Source organism: Rattus rattus, chromosome 3 (assembly GCF_011064425.1).
Source record: "Rattus rattus isolate New Zealand chromosome 3, Rrattus_CSIRO_v1, whole genome shotgun sequence".
Lineage (NCBI taxonomy): Eukaryota > Metazoa > Chordata > Mammalia > Rodentia > Muridae > Rattus > Rattus rattus.
Genome location: NC_046156.1, coordinates 220,516,275 through 220,537,520, shown reverse-complemented (window position 1 = coordinate 220,537,520; position 21,246 = coordinate 220,516,275). Strand labels below are relative to the sequence as shown.

The window sequence follows — 21,246 nt, the reverse complement described above, 5'->3', positions numbered from 1 at the left end:
TCAATTAGGAACAGCCCTTTTTCCACATGCACTCTATAAACTTCTGTTGATCTCTGAAAGTAACTGAAGTTTGAAGTTCGAGCACAGTGCTGTGCTCCCCCACTCCACTGCTAAGCAGGCATGTGCTCTTAGTGTTGACCCTTGGACCACTTAGTGAGCACCTCCAAAACCTTGGTGTTGTGGCATTTATCTTGTCTTACTTCAGTGTCACTAGGCTACTTATGCCCTATTTTGATGCCCCAGCACATTGTGCGTTTTCTTTACCTCTGCCCTCTTCGGCCAACTCCTTCCTAAATCTGAATGTTTTCCCTCTGCAATAACTAAACAGCTTTCCTCTTTTCTTCTAGTATAGCTCTATTAGCTACATAATGACTCACCAGCACCATTGAAACAGCCCCAAGCAAACTACAGCTTCCTGTCACTACCCACAAGCTCCTACAGCATTCTCCCCAGCAGTCTTAACCTGTCTTTTTGGTCTTTCAGTCACCTCTAGACTCTGTGCTTTCTGACACTGGAATGTGCTTGTGCCCAGAACTCATCTGAAACTGCTCAACACCTCAAAGTGTTTGCAAGCCTGGAATCCCGGCTGTCCTATGTCAAAGGAGAGCTCTCTCTTGAAGTTCCGTGAGTCAGATGGAATCTACCTTTCTTCATAAAATGTCTCTCTAGGTAGGGGATTTTCTTCATCTGGCCAACACATTCTATAGTCAACTATAATGCTTCAAACCTGCCTCATACTAAAATAAGACAGGTTCGATTAGTCCTACTGAGATGGGTATGAATCAGTAAAATAAAATACTTATGGAAAGTCCAGAATCAAGCCAACGAATGACAGAATTCCATGTAACTTTTTTCTCCTTTGGATCATTCACCTTTTACTGATAACATGGGCTATTTAATTGCTAACATCAAACCTTAAATTTTGAAGACTTTTAAAAGGTTATGTTTTAACATTTCTAGTTAAGTCTACTATTTTTCAAATTAGTTCATTTAAATACACACTCGGTCACAGATTTTTCCCAGGGTGATGGTAAGTCCTGAGATAATATACAAGTAACCTATCACAAAACCCCTCATATGTGACTGTTTTTATGAAAAAGTTTTTGTGAGTTTAGTTAAAATAATGTGCCTGGCATCCCAAGAAAGCAATATGTTTCAGGGAACTTTTAGCTTTTTCTGTGACTTTCTGCACACTCCCAGACTGGTACCTGAAGGTCCTTTAAGGCAGGTTTCCTGGGACTGGCCAACACATCATGCTATCGACTCACACCCTTGCTGCGATTGTGAATTAGTGTCAAAGCTGCTGTTGTGAACATTCAAAGCTGAGTGCAATACACTCATGAACATTTCATGTCCTTGATTTCATAACTGTGACCTGGAAGGCAAAGCCTGAACCAACTTTTTGATTTCTTTGGCATTGATATCAGGCCTTATATGCCAAATTCCCAATAAATATTTACTAGATATATAGTTTCAAAATTATTTCAGTGTTTTTCTCACTTTAAATTCCAAAAACATATGCTCTTCTTCACAAAAATACACAAACAGTATCCATTATTTCTGAATGGTTGTCTGATAATGTGCTTCTTAGAACCAGAGCCTCATAAGCATGGCTCATGTTATGTCTGTCTATGAATGCTCACCTTAACAACCACCTTGTCTGAGGCAGTGGCCACAGTCACACCTCCAGCCACACTCTCTCCATCAGCAGAAGGAGCATCTTGAAATTTTGTCTGAGAGCAGAGATAGAAGAGTGACAGGACTAAGTATCTTTGACTGTGACCAAGATCATGAGTTTCAAATGTCACCAAAACCTGCAGTAAGATTCAAACTTAAGGACAAAGGCTGCCTTAGGCAAATAGTAGGTGGAATTTAGGAAAACATCCAGTTCCAGGAAATGAGCTAACCGCCCTTTGCAGGGGTCCTTCACCACCCCCTGATGCATGCCAAAGATATTTCCCCCACCAAGGGCCTCCAATGAATTCAAAGGACAATAGGCTAGGCGACCACAAACGAATTCAAAAAGTAATAGCCCTCACCAATGAGGAAAACCGACTCATGCTGTAACCTAAAGCCCTGAAACAGTATAAAGGGTGTGGGCTTCTGTTCTTCAGGTCACTTCTGTCCCAATTACAGAGTCACCCCAGTGTACTGGATTATTAAACCTCTTCCTTATTGCATCGATCTCCATCTCCATTTCTTCGTGAGTGGGACCTCCTGGACATAGGGCTGATCGGGTCCTACACTGCCAGTTTGCTTTTAGAAAATTACTGTGGAGAGAGTTTGTTAACTTCTTCTCCATGTGATACAAAGTTATGCACAACATAGGGCTGGTCTCAAGAACTTACAGAGTCCATTTAGGTCAGTCACACAGATGTGCAAACACCATTATACCTGGCCCCAATGAGCTCAGTGTGCAGTTGCAAACTGGAGCCCACAAAGGAACTGTGGACACTTCTCCCAACAGTTGTCATCTGAGCCCAGTTCTCCAGATAGTCTGATTTTTAAAAGAAAGTATAGATGGGTATTTTATATGAAATGCCCTGACATCTGTTGCCAGCATCTAATTAAAAACAATTGTAATAAGTTAAAAATAATTTTAAACAATATTGTAAGCTAAACAAACAATGTGGTTATATTTAACTGCTGAATCACTTATTTGTAAACTCTGATGTAAAATGTATTTTGAAGTAGGTCTAGTTTTTATCTTCCAAATGTTCTCAATGAGAATCTTCTCATATATTTCTTCTAAGAGCAAAGTGTCTCTAACTTTCACAGACAGATGGATGGGCCCAGAGAGACAGAAAAAGAGAGACAGAACAAATATGAGCGAGAATGCAAGGCATCTGTTGGCTGAAGTTTACAGGGACCTGAAAAGCAACCTCATTTCAAGGTTTTCTGCTCGCTGGACACCAGAGTCATGATTGCTGCCTATGGGCAGCATGAGAAGTGCATTGGCCTAAATTTACCTGCTGGCCTTCCTCAGGCACTCCATTATCCCATATTCCTACAATGCTTCTTGCAAAACCAGTGCAACAAAAGCACGATGTCATTACAATACCAAATGTATCCAGTGCAACCTCACAAATTCAACTGTATGTTGAGAGCCTTTTTGGGGCTACAGGCTTCTAAACACTAGGCAGGAATTTGACATTATCAGGACAAAAGAAAGAAGCCCAGGGCAGGAATCTGGCTTTGGGCTTGGGCTCAGAAAATGGGCTCTGATTAAGAACATTTACATTTGAGTTAATATAAAGAGCAGAGCAGGCTCAGCAGAAGCATGCATGGCAGTCCTTTTGTCTTGCTCATCCTGACCAGCCCCCAGAAAGGAGTTTACAGGATTTTGATTATCACCTTGCTAGTTCCTCAACTGAGAACTGATCTTATCATTCTACATGTAATTAAAGTGGCATAAAAGCAGATTAGAAAATAAAACATCTGCTTCAGCCTCAGAAATGGCTGGAGTCACGTTATAGTTTTGTCTAACTGTCTTTTTTCTTTTCAACCCTCATTCCTGCCCTGGAGAACCTGTTGATTGACTGAGCTGGCTTGGCAAACTGTACACTTTGGGACAAGGGGAGGCCACACCTAAGAGTAAGATGATATTAGTGTCTTCATCAAGCTCACCTTTGATTCTGATGATTTCTCTGACACTATCTGCTCATTTGATCTGGAAAGTGCTTTTTCTTTGTGAGCATGCTTACTTCCTGTATCTGATGCATGCTTAGGAAGAGTTTGGGGCTGAAAGCACATACATATATTATTAACATGATGGTGGTTTAAAACAGTTCAGATATTTTTATTGATAGAATAAAAGCTGTGTATAACAGTTGTGCTTTTTACAGTTCTAAACCGTGAAAATATCAATTAGTATGTGGTAAATGCCATTGTACATTAGGTACAAAATCTGAAATACTGGAAATCCTCCCAAAATCTTCATTAAGAATCACTGAACACTCCAGGTGGTCATTGATCACAGAGGCAGGCACATTTTTAGGAGTTTGAGGCAAGTCTGGTCTACAGAGCTAGTTCCCAAATAGTCAAAGGTTACTGAGAAGTCCTGTCTTGAAGAACAAAATCAAATCAAAACAAAACAAAATCACAGAACACTGCTGTTAACATATGATGGTACTGGGTCAGCTGAAGAAACAAGTTAGTGTCATATTGCAACAGATACTGCTACACAGGATGAAGTGCCAGCAACAATCACTCACCTCTGACCCTTTCTTTGGCTTTCCTTTTGGCTTTTTCTCATGAATCACAGGCGGCTGTTAATTTCAAAGAAGTAAAAGCTGAATTTCTGTATTAAAATCTACTATTTTTATAATCACAAATTGTTCCCCAAATACAATCCCAACTAAACTATCCTGTCCTCATGAGTGAATCCAGGCATATACTGCGGTCAATAGGGACCTCCAGCAGATTCTATTGGTGGCCACTATCAGACACAGGAAAAAAACTGTCTTTTTTCTAGAAAGATGTCTTCAAAGACACTCACTCAATAAAATCTCGCTGCTCTGCACATTCCCTGAGATTGATTAGTAGATACCAGGCTAACTGTAAAGGCATCAAAAGATTAAAGTGAGCATGAAGTTTGCCGAGTAGTAACACACGCCATATCCCATTGCATTGATTTTGAAGTCTCTGTCCATAGGAGATGAAGTATGATCATATCCCCAAAGGTCCAATTCTTTTGACATTTGGTAGATAAACACAAGCATTGAAATGTGGAACAGAAGACAATTTTCACCTTATTTCTAAATGTTTTTTTTTTTTTTTTATAGAATCCACTTTGCAAAGGCTGCAGGCAGGGTCCCTTATAAGAATCAAATAAGCCTTACCTTTCACTCTCTGACCCCACCTATATCTGGGCTTCTAATGTTTCCCTTTGTTCTGTGCCCTAAAGAAAACCTTATGGTCCCAAGTATTTGCTTAAACACTTGAAGTAATATAGTGACACTGTACTGAAGGGAAAGAAGTTCCTGGCACCCTGGACTCCATCCTTCTGTGGAGGCAAGATGACTTTCAGAATGGACAATCAAGTGGCATGGAAGCAGGAGGAGTTGTTCTCAGGGGAAGGGGCCTGAGTGACTCATATCAGCTCCATCATTGCAAAGAACTGTCAAGATTCACCCACTTGCTGTCCTCCAATGATCTAGGGGCAGGTTCAACATGCTTCTCCTAGTGTTTCAAGGTATTTATAACTTATATTGTCTTTTTTCCTTTTAAAATTATTAGTATATGAGTACATGTGAATGTATTATGTGTGTGCATGTATATGTGCCTATGTGCATATGTTGTCTATGTGTATGTTAGCATGTGCACTCATGCATGCATGCACGTATAGATGTGTGTGTGTATATTTATACATGTTCATAAATATGTGTGTATGTTTGATTGTATATTTGTATGTGTGCACATGCACATAGCAGAGTGGTGTAGTAGAAGTTAAAAGGTGAGTTTTAGGAATTGGTTCTCCTGCTGTGGGTTCTGGGTGAACTCAGTCTTACTAGCAAGCACCTTTACTTACCAGGCCATTTCCTCTGCTTGATCTTTCTTCCTTTGTTCCTTTCTTTAAAAATGTGAATTAGAACCTATTTTTTAATAAAATAACCTATTAAATGCTTTTTGGTTATAAAATATTATATTATATATTTTAACAATGTATGGATTGAATGTTTTAAGGATTTTATATGTATTCTATGAGTTTATATTCTACAGAATAGTCAAAGGTATTTAAATTAGCTGACAAATTCCTATACCCATAAAGGAAACTACTCATTCATTATTATTTAAAAAGGGTCAGAATAATTAACTCACAGCATTAAACTATTTACCTCACTTGATTGCGACTTCTCAGACTCTATTTTCACAGCCTAAATTTGGGGGGAGAGGGGGATAATAAAAAATGGGAAAGACAAATTAAAAAGATAACACTGGAGATAGTTTGCTAAGAATGTATGATGTTAAAAATATTTGAACAAAAGACAACTAAAAGATAACTAATAGATAGTGGAATTAATATTATACTATGATTTAAAAATTAATATACAGGTAAACTATTAAATAAAACCATCAGGCAAATATAAATTTTAAAGCTAAATTTTATTAAATTTAGATAAATGGACAGTTTACTCCCAGATATTTGCACTGTTCTAATTCAAAATGAGGTAAAAGAATCCCTAGTAGTAACTTATGCTTTCACATACCTGGAACAGGAAAATGCTTAGGCAACATAATGACATGGGAGATAGAAAACAAACAAAAGCTGGAAAGTGTAGATAAAGCAATTTGATAATAATGGAGCCAGGAGCTCTTAACATAGTCAAATACTGGAATACATAAACAAACAGGATGAGAACACTTTGCAAATGCCTCCTCATTAATTTGAACCCTGAAATACTTCTAAGAAACAGCTTGAGTTGCAGTAACTAAGGTAGAGATGTTGAGATAGCTTCAGTCATCTGTTAGAACTAGGCTCATCCTATGTAGCAACTCCACGCCTTTTATTCTCCTAAAGTTCCAAGGAATATAAGTTTAACTACCCAACAGAGCTCAAAGAAATTTGTCAAGGAAATGGCACTCTACTCCATGATCCACATATCAGAAAGCATCTGAATCAACCAGTATCCTTTTCTTTTGCTTCTGAGGTCACTTAGTATAAGTTTTTTACTTGTAAATATCTACCAAAAATATTACAATTATTACCAAGAAACAAGGATTGCTATTCACTCAGTGCCAGGAGATGTTATTTGGAGTGATTATCTCTTCTTTCCAAAATGTAATCAAGGGAAAAAATTCTGCAGTGACTCTTTTGAAAGAGTCTCAAACAACAGAGAATTTGCACAAGGTTCCAACTCAGGAAGAAGATGCTGACTTACAGAATGTGAGTTTCCTAAGCTAAGGAGATTGCTGACAAACAAGTTAAAGGGCATGTATTCAGCTTGCCCCCCAAAGTATTTTACCTTAGCTTCTGTGGTACTCATTCTGGGAGATGTGCCAGTGGCAGCAGAGGAAGCTGTCACCTAGAAAAGAAAGAAATAAAAAGTCAGACTTGTCATAACCCCCCTTAAAATTGCCCTCATCTTTTCTTCACTGCACTGCCCATATTTTCCACCATGGTTTTTCCTTGTTTGTAGTACCATGTCCACAAACTCCAATCTGTATTGCCAGCCAGAGGGTAAAAGTCTTTGTGATCATGGATTCAAATTTAGAGTCTATTATGTGTTACATAATACTAGCCAGGAGTTTTTTATGTTTAATTTCCTAAACAAGTTTTTCCTTCAGTAGATAACAATTACCTTGTACATATATATATATATATATATATATATATATATACATATATATATATGTATATATATATATTTGGTAAACTTTGTTATAATTGTTAATATTTTTAAAAAGAATGTGTACTTTGACACTTGTTAGAACCCTTTTATAACTTTATTTAAATCCTAGCTAGGTGTTATTTACTAGCACCTGTTACTTTGTCTCAGTTTTTCAGCCATGTAAAATATGACATATTCCTATTTTGCTGGTTTTATAAGTATTTGTGATAATTGTGTACATTATACTAGCACATTATTTCTAATATGAAGTAGTTTGAATGAGAAGGAATCCCCACATGCTTCTGAATACTTGGTCCTGCACTAGTGCTTTTTGAAAGCTATGGAACTTTTTGAAGTGGAGCTTAGCTGGAAGAATGGAGCCATTAGGATGGCATGGTTGTAAGTGGACTGTGAACACCAAAACTGTGAGCTGAAATAAAGTCTGCTTTCTTTACATAAATTATTTCAGGTATTGTATCACAGCCACAAGTAATTAACTAAATACATTATAAAATTTGAATAAACAAGTACACAACACAAATGGCAGTTGTCCTTTAGTGCCATATAAGGAAAAAGAAGATGGAAGACAGGGCAAATAGAAACTGAAATGCCCTCCTTTGGAATGCATAGTGGAGGTGGAGTCCTACAAGTGAATCACCTAAGAAGTGGGAGATGCCTGAGCCTGTGGATGCATTCATATATTGAGTATTATTCCATTACTTGGTTTATATTATTATTTAGCTGATAATATTAAAACAGATATTGGCCATTTTGGCAAATGCCAACTCAGGTTCACTTAAAGCTCTTCACATTTGAATACATTAGACTTCACGGCTAAGGAATCTCATCTCACATAAGTTGCCTACTTGAACAACTCACTGTCAATATAGCTGTAATTCTATTAGGAAGGTGGAAAGGGTGTATAATGTGGGCCTCACTCTGTCTCCAATGCCTGGCCCTGAGCCACTTCAGAAGTTATGTCAAGAAGCATCACAAGGAGCCTTTCACTCCTCCTCCTTCCTTTTCTCCCACTCATATTCCCACTCGAGAGGATCGTAGTATGATCCTGTTACCTAGTTCCCATGACTGAAATCACTTATCCACAGACCTCGGCTAACACTACAGTAACTCAACTATGGTAACTTACAGTTTTAGCACACTGACTTTTCAAACAAAACCATATGAAAATACTTTTTTTCTGAGCACTCTTAAGGCAGGAATCAGTCGTGTGTCCCAACAGCATGTGTGCATATCCTCCCCACCTTCTCCACAAGCACTATAATAATCTCTCTTATACTTTCTCTTAAGGATAAGAAAGATAGATTATCTTTATAGATAAATTAGTGGAGAAATATATAAATAGCCATATTTTTCACTGAGAATAAAATTTGTTCTTCACATATTGTGAAGATAGAAATTTATGAATTTCTAACCAAATTCAGCAAGTGCCTTTCCTCATCTATGTCAAACAAGCAGCAGAAACAAACTGTAGGAAAAAGTGTTTTCTATGATGAAAATATTTAGGTGAAAATTAAATTTGTAAAGTTTTTTGTTATTTATTTTATTTGTATGAGTTTTGCCTATATGTAAATACACACACACACACAAACACACACACAATGTGCATGCCTGGTACCCAGAAGAAATCTAAAGAGAATATCATGTTCCCTGGAACTAGAATTATGAGTGGTTGTGGGCCACCATGTGTGTGCTTAGAATTGAACGAGAATACTCTGTACGAGTACCAAGGACTCTTCTCTGGCTTCATAAAATGTTGATTTTAAACATCTAAATTTATTAAAATATTTATAAGAGCACATATCTTTGGATTATCTCTGCCCAACTACTACTCCATTAAATAAATCCTGAAACGGAGTCTCATGTCCAATAATGGAGACATTAAATGCTCACTAGGAATAATAAAACCTCTCCACATACCAGCTATACAGAAGCATGGTCAAAATGGGACTTAGACATTGGCAGCACCTGTATAGAGTCTTCCATGGAAATTCCACATTAAGACATGCCAAATTTTCCAAAAACTGAAATATAAATTCTGATTTCGGGGACTTGAAAAAATGGAAATGACCCCATACCATTACTAACCCTCTCAACTCTGGGTTGTTATGGCTTGTTCAGCTCTTATTCCATAGGTGAAAGCAAGGAGTGTTTAATGTTTATTATTTCATGTAAGAAACTGAATGAATATACCTTCATTCCATACTATCTGCATTGCCAACCATGAACATCAATGCCAATAGTGAGTGAAAAGCTATGAAAAGTTAACTTCTAGATCTTTAAAGAGTGTTAGCAATGACCTTGTTAATGACTAATTTAATCGACTCTAAACAGATGGGAAAATGGAGTCTCATTTCCAGGGTTCACCACTGTTTACTGGTTCCTTCAGTTTATGTGGAACACAGTATGAGTCTGTGTTAAGTTCTGAGGATATTGTGATGACGATATATATCTTTGCCTTTGTGAAAGGTAAGAACCTAGGCAGAAATGACATGAGTTAAACAATCACTCCAGCAAGTGAGAGTCCCATGAAAGTTCAGACTATGATATGAAGGTATGATAGATTACATATGAACACAGGATGTGGGGGGAGCATATAAACAAAAGTCCAAGGAGATGCATCCATGTAAAATGGATAGTTGCCTATGCTAGCACAAACACCAGGCCCATTGTGTCACAGCACTGCAATGCCTAGCACTCACTGGTCCTGGGAATGTCAAGAGCTATCAGTTTTCAAATATTCTCATACATTCACTAAAATACCTCCATGGAGCTAGCACTGCATGTCAGATCAGGGTACAGTTGAAACTATACATACCTTTGCAAACCCAAAGAATGTCTAAGTACCCAGAGATGCTGAGTATTTATGTGAGCTAAAGCAGGATCAAGTAACAAGCGTCAGGGTAATGCCCTGATAAAAATAATTCACCATCCTCCCACCAAAGAGACATAATCTAAAAAGCACTGCTCCAGAAATTGAGAATACACAATAAGACATAACTATGGCCTTGAGTAGTTGAGTCCAGTGGCAAAAAAACAAACAAAATAAACAAGCACACCAAGAAGGTTTGTTTCATAACTTAAGTGATGCAGCAGAAGTGTTAAAAGGTTTCTCATGGGATAAAACAAAGGTCCAACTCAAGCGTGTTATAACAAGTTACATTAAAATAAAACAATGCTGATGAGACATTAGCTATAGAATAAAAAATAAACATTTAATTTTCTAACTAAATATTATATTTTCTGACATTATTTTTAAAATCTCAAATTTGCATATTCATTATTGTAAGAATTCCTGAAATTTAATACAATGAAAATTAGAAAGATGAGTGAAAGAAAAGTTGGTTTTAAGACCTCTGGAAAAAAAAATAGAAATGGTTCTATTTCCCCAAAGTCTCCCATTCTGGGCATATAAGCCTTCCTTTCTGCCACATCTCCAATGCTTAGGCAGAATGAGCAAAGGTTCCTACTGTGAAATATATCATACAAAACCAGAAATTGCTTCACTTGCTTTTAAAGTCCCTAAGTCTCCAGTACTGCATCATCATTTCCAATCATCTACTATAGAATGGCTAGCACATTGGATCTTTGGACACACACCATATAATCATCCCTATCTTTGTTATTATCATGAAAATGTCACTGGTAAGAACTTTTTTTCCCTCTTAAAACATGAGTATCACATGTGCCCTTTAAGGTACACCCCCCAGCTTTCAGCCTGGCATCATAACTTCTCTATCTTAGTCAGTCTTGCTGAGAATCCTCCTTCAACCCCAGGTCACTCTATCATAAAGAGGAAGTGGTAACATTGTTGCATCATGAATGGCCTCCTCTACCAAATCTGCCTCCTTTAAATAAGCTGTTGACCCATTTCATACCCACTGCATCTCTCTCTAGGGCCTAGGGTTGAATGTGTATATCTAGTGAGGTTGCATGAGAAGGGAAGGCCATTTGTAAAGGTGGAATCAAATTTGGTTTTGAGAGCCCCTGAAGGTTCTTATAAATTCCCATTTATAAATAAATGGGTTATTATAAAGGTGAGAGAATTGAGTTTCTGACTAAGGGACAGGCTTCTGGAATGATCTTTTATCCATTCTCTTGACACTAATTCCAGGTAATAGAAAAATTACTCCCTCAGCTTCTTAACTCTCTGGCTACAAAGCCAGAACCTAACATAAACCTAAATATAATGCTTGGGTGCTGGAGGCATTTGACTTCTTTCCAGGCATATATACATGGCTTTTATATCTTCACTACCTCCACTGGAGCCAGCCAGATTTATAAAGTAACTTTTATTTGCCTGACATTAACTATCATCTCAAATGCTCACTTCTGAATAAGTTTACCTTTTCTTTCTCCTTCTGAACTCAGGCTGGCTGGATCAACTCAGTTGTTCTGACTTGAAACTCCTCTTCAAAATGACTAATTCAAATTGGCTGCTGACTGAATTGCTGAATTGCTCTGCTTGACCTCAATCTGACTGGCAATCTGCTCTAATCTTCTGTCTCCTTCTGATTATCTTGCTTGTTCTTTTTTTCACCGCAACGTGTCTCTGTAAAATTGTCACAGTAAAATCAATCACTCAATCAATCAATCAATCAATCTCTCTCTCTCTCTCTCTCTCTCTCTCTCTCTCTCATGTGTGTGTGTGTGTGTGTGTGTGTGTGTGTGTGTGTGTGTGTGTGTGTGTGTGTGTTCAAGTCAGAGGGCTTAAAGGTGTGTGGCATGTCTGTATTACAGCTGGATCACATAAACCTAAAGGTCATTGGATTCAATCTCTTGGCAGAGCAGCCATGTTTCTAGATTAAAATTCCTCTACACTCATGTCAATCTCTTTCCTCACCTCTGCCTGATGGTTCAGTTGATAAAATACTGAATACAACACCAGATATATTAGATTTTGTTCTCCGAAGGTAGACCTTGCTTCTTTTCCCAAGTTAGCAATGAGATCCTTAAAGTATCCCGAACTGGAGCACTGATGGGCCTTCATACTTTTGGGTAAGCCTTTATTGAAGGTTATCAAAAATGTCAGGCCCCATGCCTGTGCTCTACTTTTCCATTTGACAACAATCAATCTGTCTGCAGCTTTATCGTGAAATATCGACCCTTCTCTATTTACTGCCTGCTGTCACACTGGACTGGGTTCCTTCCTCAAGTGTGCTTTTAGTAAGAGCTACAATATAGTCATCTATCATGCAATTTCTTATAATTGCATATAATTTCAATATAAATTGAACAGGGAGGTTACAATAATTACAAACAATAAGATATTTCTAAAATGAAATGACTAAAACCTAATTCAAAATCAAACACATAAGAATCACTGTGGGCTCTACAGCATTAAGGCAGAGAGTTTGGGCTGTACTGTGAGCTATACAATACATGTATATAACAACATGTAAATCTGGTAGCAGAGAAACAAATGGTCATTTATAAATGAAGTTGAGCTATTTTAGGAAGAACGCAAAAGTGTGCTAGCAAGTTGTTGGTCCTAAGAATACCTAATGTAGAACTAAATATAACAGGTAATTAGCAGACATACTCTGTATTTCTCAAGTATGATTCCAGAGATGGTTAGGAAAGGCATCAAAGAAAGAGTTGCTATTTATTGCATATTTAGTATAATGTGATCAATAGGGAGATGAGGAAGCACAGAATCTTGTCAGGAACTAGGACAAATGCTTTATATGCCTGATTTCCGGACATCTCTACAAATACTTAGGAAGTAAACATCATTACCAATATTTAATAAATGAGCAAAGTGAGGCTTGGAAGTGATAGAGCCTAGGCCTGAACACAAGGTTCATGGACAAGGTTCATGAATATTATGCTATAACAAATTTCATTTATTCAACTTAAAAAAAAAACTAAAAATGTTGGAGGTTACAAAAACTACAAATGAATTCTTAAATGAGGTAAGCATTCCAGATAAGCAAAATAGCTTACACATAACTTTGATATGGGGAAATCCTACAGATATTCAGCTCAAAGTGTAGCTGATCTAGTACTTCAGAATGAAGCAATCTGGGAAAGAATAGTAACAGCTCATCAGAGACCGTCATACATTTATGAGAGCACATTGAAAAAGATGACTAATCTAAGATAAAAATTGAGTGCCAAAACATTAATTGCTCTTGGCAGTGGAGCATACATGAAACTTTGGCCTCTGATGTAATAAAAATAAACACATAAATGCTGCCTAGCAATTGGACAATAACCACAGCTAATATATGATCTCAACACAAGCTAGGAAGATCAAAGAGTAGGTGACGGTGTCTGATTATGAGTCCTATCATTGGACCATCCTATAAGCTTAGAAAAGTCCACATAAGTCATTAAGTCAAAGTTAACCAGTAAGAGTTTACTGACTTTGATTCAATTTGTCCTATAATGACAGGCAGTCCTATGGTTATCATTGCTCTGAAAAGTTATACACTAATCTTCTTTATCATCCTCAAAGAAGAAACTAACCTTGCCTTTGCAATGCTGGGATTATAGGTATGCATCATAGTGTCTGGCTCTGAACAATAAAAGTGTTAAAATGGCAAAAATTATAACAATGTCTTCTTATTCAAGCTGACTTTCTGATGACTAAAATTAAAATGGGGAATGAAATAAAATGGCACTAGGAAATTCAGAATATACACTGATAGAAAGTAACATCTTTACAAATACTGAAGAGTCAGCATGACTGCAAAGAGAATAATTGGTATCTGTGGGTCTTGACTCCGAGTCTGGGTCACATGAGTGCTGTGTGACCTTCAGCATAGTTCTGAACTGTCCTGTGCCTATTTCACAGAGCAGCAAGCACCCCCCAGTTTATTACTAATTCACTCCACTCTCATTTCAAGCAGAAATGCAGTGGAATAAGGTATATTTTAAAATACATTGAAATTCAATTGAAATTTAACAAAATGAGCAATACTGCTTATCTCTCAATCTGAGCAAAAGTCCTGTATTTCTTACATGGCAAGGGAATTTTTAGTTACATACTACTAATACTTCAACTATATAACAGTATTAGAACTCCTATTAATATATGCCATTATTATTATTAATATTTAGCATTAATAAGTAGTAATATTTTCTATATTAAAAGATGGCTAATATTTCTTTTTGTGCTGCCGATGTAAATGGTTTAAAGAAGACCAATTAAGCTACTACTTCTATCTTAGTTAGGATAACTACTGCTGTGATGAAACACCATGACCAAAACCATCTTGGGGAGGGAAGATTTTTTTTTTTTTTTTTTGAGCTGGGGACCCAACTTATTTCGCGCATAGGCAAGCGCTGGGAGGGGAAGATTTTAATTGGGTTATTTATCCATGTCCCAGTACATTGAGGGAAGCCAAGCAAAAATTCAATGAAACCTGGAAGAGGGAACTGAAGCAGAGTCCATGGAGTGCTGCTATCTGGCTTGCTCCTCGTGGCTTGCTTATTCTGCTCTTTAATAGAACACAGAACCATAAACCAGGGGTGGTACCATCCACAGTGAGCTAGGCCCTTTCCCATCAATAACTAATATAAAAAATGGCCAAGACATTTGTCAGTCTTATGGGGGCATTTTCTCAATTAAGTCTCCCTCCTCTCAAATGACTTTAGCTTGCATCAAGCTGACACAAAACTAACCAGCAGATTTCCCGATTCCAATCAATAGACATAAACCTTATTTATTTAAAAAAATCAAATAATATTAACATAATAGGTACAACAATAAAAGTGTAAGTTGATTTCCAGTGCTTACTTAAATTTTGATATACGTTCTGCTTAGTTATACATAAAATTTATAAGTAAGCTAAGTCCTATACTTTGTATGATTTGTCAACAAACAATAACCAGAATCAAGGTTAATCTTGCTATCTGTTACATATTTAAACTCTTTGAGACTCTGGTTTTTCATTTATAAATATGTCATATATATGTACATGACATATATAAATATATGTAATATTATGTTATTAGGTTAAGATATATTAATATGTCTTAATGTACCTTTATCTTATAAATATACAAATACTGAGAAGGGAAAATGAAATGTTATATGAATCATTTAGCCTAATGGTTGTTGAAACCTCCTCTGAGCACACTGGAAGATAATTGGCTCACAATGATGTCAGAAAGAAACCCCACAGCTGGAACTGGGAACCCAGTAAGTCCAGATGAAAGGAATCCTGCTACAGGCCTGGTGCGGAGTTATTGGCATGAAGCTGGGAAATACAAAGAACAGATGAGCCACAAGCACATATTGAACACCATCCCAAAATTCCTTGCGCTGGGCAATGGATGATCATGAATTTACAAACACAGTGGAATTTGCTTTAGCTAAAGGCACACATCCTCCAGATGCTAGATGCCAAATATGAAGTCAGAAACTTGAGTGACCCAAATGTGTCACTGGAGGTAGGAAACGCATAAAATTCTGGGGCAGGTAATTCTAGCTGTCCATAAGTTTCCCTCTCCTATTTTACACCTTGGTGTACTTTGTACATTAAACACACACACACACACACACACACACACACACACACACACACACACACACACACACTTCAAAATCAGTAACTGGACACTGAAAAGAAGTTTGGACGGCTGCTGCTGCTGCTGCTATGAGGTTTCCAGCTTAGCTGTGGAAAGCTACAGGACAAAATGAAAATCTCTGACATACATGACAGAGAATGCAAATCCAATCCATACACAAGGGAAGGTAGTCAAGAGCATCTAACCACAGGGTTTTTAAATCTGCAAATTGGTTTTGTTTTAATATAAACAGAGTCCCTGGGTACTGTTGCATCAATGTAGAGACTTCTTTCGGGTTAGATAGCAATGGTAAAACAACATTCATTATTATTGGTTCTCTACAAATTGCAAATATGGTTTTTGAAACTTAACATGTTTGTTACTTGACTACAGTTTGAGTGTATTATAGCAAAAATAGAAATGAGGGTCAGATATTTTGCAATACATTTAATGAAATAATTATTGAGCAAATGCTTCGTTGAAGGTATCATGGCAGATACTGTAGAGATTCAGAGATAAATTTATGTTTTTTACAGGCTCACAGAATAGTAAAACTTGAATTCACTGAAGTCATTATAGGCCAATAGGACTGGATTATGTAATAACTTTCCATGTAATAAGACTCAATGTTTGGTAAGTACAGAGAACTGTTTAATAGACATAGGAAGTAATAAATTGGGTGGATATTGCATTTCTAAATTTTTAAATGGATATAATAAAAGTGTTTTATATCTGCACCATGACCATGATACATCAATGCTCAGTGTAGGTGAGAATACAATATTTTTCAGGAAATATAGTCATAAGGATTAATATTGTTTCAATATTAATTGAATTTGCTAATTATTTTTATGAGGCCCTATGGCAGTCACTTTGAACTAACTTACTCCTGTTTAGTGTAGATAATAGAGCACTACTCGGGAAGAACTAATCAATGCCTCTTTGTTAATAGCATGAGCACAGTTGTTACCCAAATAGCTAATGTTCAAATAAACAGACTTACTCAGAAGCCATCAAGTTCTAGATGTTGTAAATTAGCCTTAAAATATGGAGTTAACAGAAAAAGTCGGGACTGTCATGAAAAGTGCCAAGAATATGTCTATTGAAAAGCATCAGGTAGCCAACTTACTTTCCTTCTAGCCATTCAGAGCAACATATAATTATTTATGAAGAACCACTGTGCTATTCCAGAAGTCCTATTATTCATGCAGCATATTGGAAAAATATGTTCTCTGGCCAAACATAAGAATGAAATATATAGATTTCAGATTCATAATATTTCCAAAATGTGGGAACTGTAAGCTATAAAAAGGGTGAAGATACAAAGATATATGTGTATAGGAATACAAGCCTAGATTCATCAGACAGTTCATATTTGAGGGAAGGAAGTACTTCTGCCTAAGTTGTAAGATACAATTGTTCTTATAAATCATCAATAGAAAAGCTAACATCTGACATTTTTAAAAAGTTAGCTCCGATTAATTACTTGGATTTGGCTGGTAGTTTTCTTTCTGGTTTCAGTCTTCTAAATTATTGTTTTACACTATACCTCTTACATTTTCCTAGTGGGGGAGATATATTCTTGTCCAGTTCTAACAGAGAACAATAGAGGAACTGAAAGTAAATTGCTGGAGACTAACTCTATATAATCAGCTCCCTTTATGGTCTGGGAATCCTCTGTCAAAACAACTGAACTGCCACAAAGACAGCATTCTTATCAGAATGGCTGCTTCATAAATGCCATCTCAAAGCTTGCAAAGCTCAAGTTTGTAACAGACACAAAATTAAAACACACACACACACACACACACACACACACACACACACACACACACACACACACACACCCAGAGTTTCCCTCTTTAGCTTCTCACACCCGAATGGCTGTCTCCCTTCTCCATCAGTCTTTAATGCTAATTTTCTAGTTTGAAGTAAATTTGCTAGCCTTTGCCACTTCATTTTAGCACTTTATGCCTCTTAGAATCCAAGTGGCACCACTTACCACATCCTAGTGAAATTTAATACTCATTTTCAGTATCTGGAAAATCATTGCACAAAAATCAAATTCATTCCCACAAGCAAAATATCAACCATTGGTCAGGGAATACATTTTCCACCTTTGAGCTGTCCTTAAGGAGCTACTCTGCAAGGCAGAAATCTCCTCTAGAAAAACATCTTGACAAGCAGGAACTTTCCAGAGTCGCTGAGTAAGCATTGCTCTCACTGATGAACAGGTCAGATCGGGGGTTCTTTAAGACTCCCTGGCTCCCAAGTCACACTGAATGAGGTGCATAAACTTTCTGCCTCATTTTCTCAGGGATCACAGAGGGAATAATGAACTTCCTTCTCAGAAAGTATAAACAACTGGAGAATGTGGGACCTTAACATTACAGAAGACATCCTGAAATCTGATAAAACAACATGTTCTTAAAAGTGATGTTATCTTTCTACAGTCTCTGGTTGTATTCAGGGAAACAGAGCTAAAACATGTTACAACACTTGCTCCACCACACCCAGTAAGTGTCAGGTACACAGAAAGGTCACATACAGTGAGCTCATTCTCTGAAACACAAGTCATGAAGGAGGGGCTTGGGAGCGGGGAAGGGGGGAGTCACAGACCTTCAGCGTAGGTGGGGTTAGGGAGCATCTAATGCTAAAGATCAGAAAGTGTCAAGCCGAATCATTAAATAAGATGTTAATGATTTTTCAACGTGAGGTCCAGGGGACACAAACCCATGTTTTGTAATCTTTCATGTCCAGTCAGCAGAGAAATTCCATGCTATAAGATCATTAAGAGTATTATGGACAGGAAGGCTGGTAAGTTAATTTCCTTCAAACTTAGAGCCTATCTGGAAAGAAATACAAACTTCAGCCATAACAACAGTAAGAGAATGTGTCCCTGGCCGGGAATACATTCTGGGCCTGTGACAGACAGGAGCGGCTTTGAAGCAATATGACCTAAGTCAGTACTTACTCAGAGTGTGACGACTGGCGCCAAGACTTCAGCTTGGTTTAGGGAATGACAGCATTCCGGGTCGGTCGAACTCAACCTCTGCCTTTTCAGTTCCCAGCCTAAACTGAACCTGCAGAGTGACGCACAAGGCTCACAAGGCGGGGCGAGGTATGCCAGGGCTCCCGCCCTCCTCCGCAGGGCGCTGGCCCTGAAACCTGAAACCTGCAGCAGCGCCTGGGCCGAAATCCATTAGTGCTCCCTAGTGGTGCTTCTTAGTAGGGCTTGGCATATCCAGACTGGTTAACTTCCTCTGTATCCCGTAATACACACTATGTAGGACACACACTATGTACTATACGCAGCAGCAAAGGCTGGCAGGTCTACTGCTCCAGGATAACACTTTTTGACTAACAAAATAACCTCAATGATTGAAGCCATGAAGTTAATGAAAGATGGCAGTGATAATCCCAGATTATAAAAATCTCTAAAACTTCATATTGGATTTTTAGAAGAACAGTTTAACATAATATGAATTGTACTAAATCATTTTCATGATTGAAAACTGAAGAATAGATCTGAAACCACCAAATTTATAAATTCAGAAATCTATACTGCTATTCTAGGCTGATAATTAATTAATTAATTAACTAAGGGAAAGGCAATACTTTTTGAAAAGAAAGCCAAGTTACAGAGTGACTGATGCAGTTAGTTACCATATTTTAAAAGACATAAGGAAATCAATGTTTTCCTAAAGGCATAAACCAACTAGGATAACCACCCTGGCCCCTCTGCTTGGGCTTAAACTTGAGGAAGTGTAGGTGTACAGTGTTTGACAAATGAGACCTTAGACCCAGGTAATGACAGATGAGCAAAGACTCAGGATGCATTCAGTCAATAAAGAGATGATAATTAGAGATCATTAAAAGAGGGGAGCTCTCCCCTTAACTGCTGTGTTCTCCACATTCCATTGTTAGCACAGTGGTACTATCTGCCTTCTGCCTTGTCGAGGTGCGTCTCCCAGTGGATTATTTTCCTTTTCCTTTTACTCTGGCTCCTGGCATTAGGTAGCTGTGAGTTCTTCAATGAAGGCAGTGGGGCAGGCTTCTGTGCTCCAGATGAGTCAGAATAGTAACCACAGAGATAGAAGTGAACTTTACAGCAGTTCTTAGCTTGCGGGCCAGGGAGATAGGGGTTTCCATGCTCAGAAATAGGCAAGGATGTTACTTAATTACTGATTCCCTCACCAGCCACTGCTGTGGTTGTCATCTTCCCTGAGTGTTGTCCTCCAACTGAGTGGGTTTTTCAGAAACCATGGTATTTTCACTACATGGGGCCGCCTATTCAATACTTAAGTACTAGGCTTTGCTCCTTTCTAGGGAACCAATTCTGTAGCCTCAAGCCTGAGAATCTTCATTTCCGCAAAATTCTCCATTGATACACAGGTAACCCAAGGCAGAGGTATTTAAACACTAAACCATAGCAAAAGCAACAGCCGGGAGCTTGTTAGAAAGGCAGGATACAAGCCTCACTCCAGGCGTCCTGAATCAAAAACTTCATCTCAATAACTCCCACATATTCAATATGTATATAAAAACATAAGAATTACCAACTGGAACATATCACCAAATGTTAGTTATTTATATATTATTTACATATTATTTTAAAATCTGCTACATATATATCATGATTATTAATTTTAAAATAGATTTCCCTTTAAACTGATAATCTAGCCTTGTGTTAAGCAAAAGTATTGATATGATGAATTTAAAGTGTCATTTATAGTACATTAAAGTACATGTATGATTATTAAAATAAAAGCCTTTCCTATTTACACAGTCATCTATCTCATAAACTAAACATGATTCAAGATGCCTGGTGTGGTAGTTTGAACAAGAATGGCCTTCATACATTCCATAGTCTCTTGAAGAAAGATTGAGTCATGTTAGTTACACTGGTCAGTCAAATGTGCTATATTTGGAGAATTCAGAGAAGGCTGAGGTTAAGAGTGCTTAACCTCTTCAAGGACACCTGAGTTTGGTTCTTAGTAGCCCACACCAGGCAATTTGCTATTGCTTATAACAGCATGTCCAACACCTTCTGCCTTCTGAGGGCTCCCACTCACCTATATCCAGGCACACACATTCACGTAAATAAAAATAAACCTTTTTGTCATTGTTAAGATGAGCTTGGAAATGAACAATGTAAGGATGCCTCTATCCATAAAGGCAGAAATGCTACAAAATGGATTTGATGGCAGAAGTTTCTGGTATAAGGTCCTCAACTAAATGTTGAGCTGTGGTTGTAGCAGGATTTAACTGGAGATGTTCCCTGTACTGCTGTGGAATATTCCAGGCCACAAAGCTTTAGTTTCCTTCTGCTTAATTCTTGTGAGTTATCTTTTAGCTATTTACTGTCTGTTTTAGTTAG

At 37.6% G+C, this 21,246-nt stretch overlaps 2 protein-coding genes across 2 annotated transcripts in view; one reads left to right on the top strand and one right to left on the bottom strand.

Moving 5' to 3' along the window:
- Mctp1 (multiple C2 and transmembrane domain containing 1) overlaps positions 1–21,246 on the top strand; it is an 865,685-nt gene that overhangs the window by 171,936 nt on the left and 672,503 nt on the right. The window lies entirely within an intron of this gene.
- Positions 1–21,246, bottom strand: part of Cast (calpastatin) — a 108,029-nt gene that overhangs the window by 53,296 nt on the left and 33,487 nt on the right. Inside the window, exons 3-7 of the mRNA XM_032899112.1 lie at positions 6,966–7,025; positions 5,838–5,876; positions 4,215–4,268; positions 3,628–3,741; positions 1,644–1,733 (exon numbers count right to left, since the gene is read on the bottom strand). Of these exons, the coding sequence (XP_032755003.1) occupies positions 1,644–1,733; positions 3,628–3,741; positions 4,215–4,268; positions 5,838–5,876; positions 6,966–7,025 (357 nt within the window). The remainder of the gene's footprint in view (positions 1–1,643; positions 1,734–3,627; positions 3,742–4,214; positions 4,269–5,837; positions 5,877–6,965; positions 7,026–21,246) is intronic.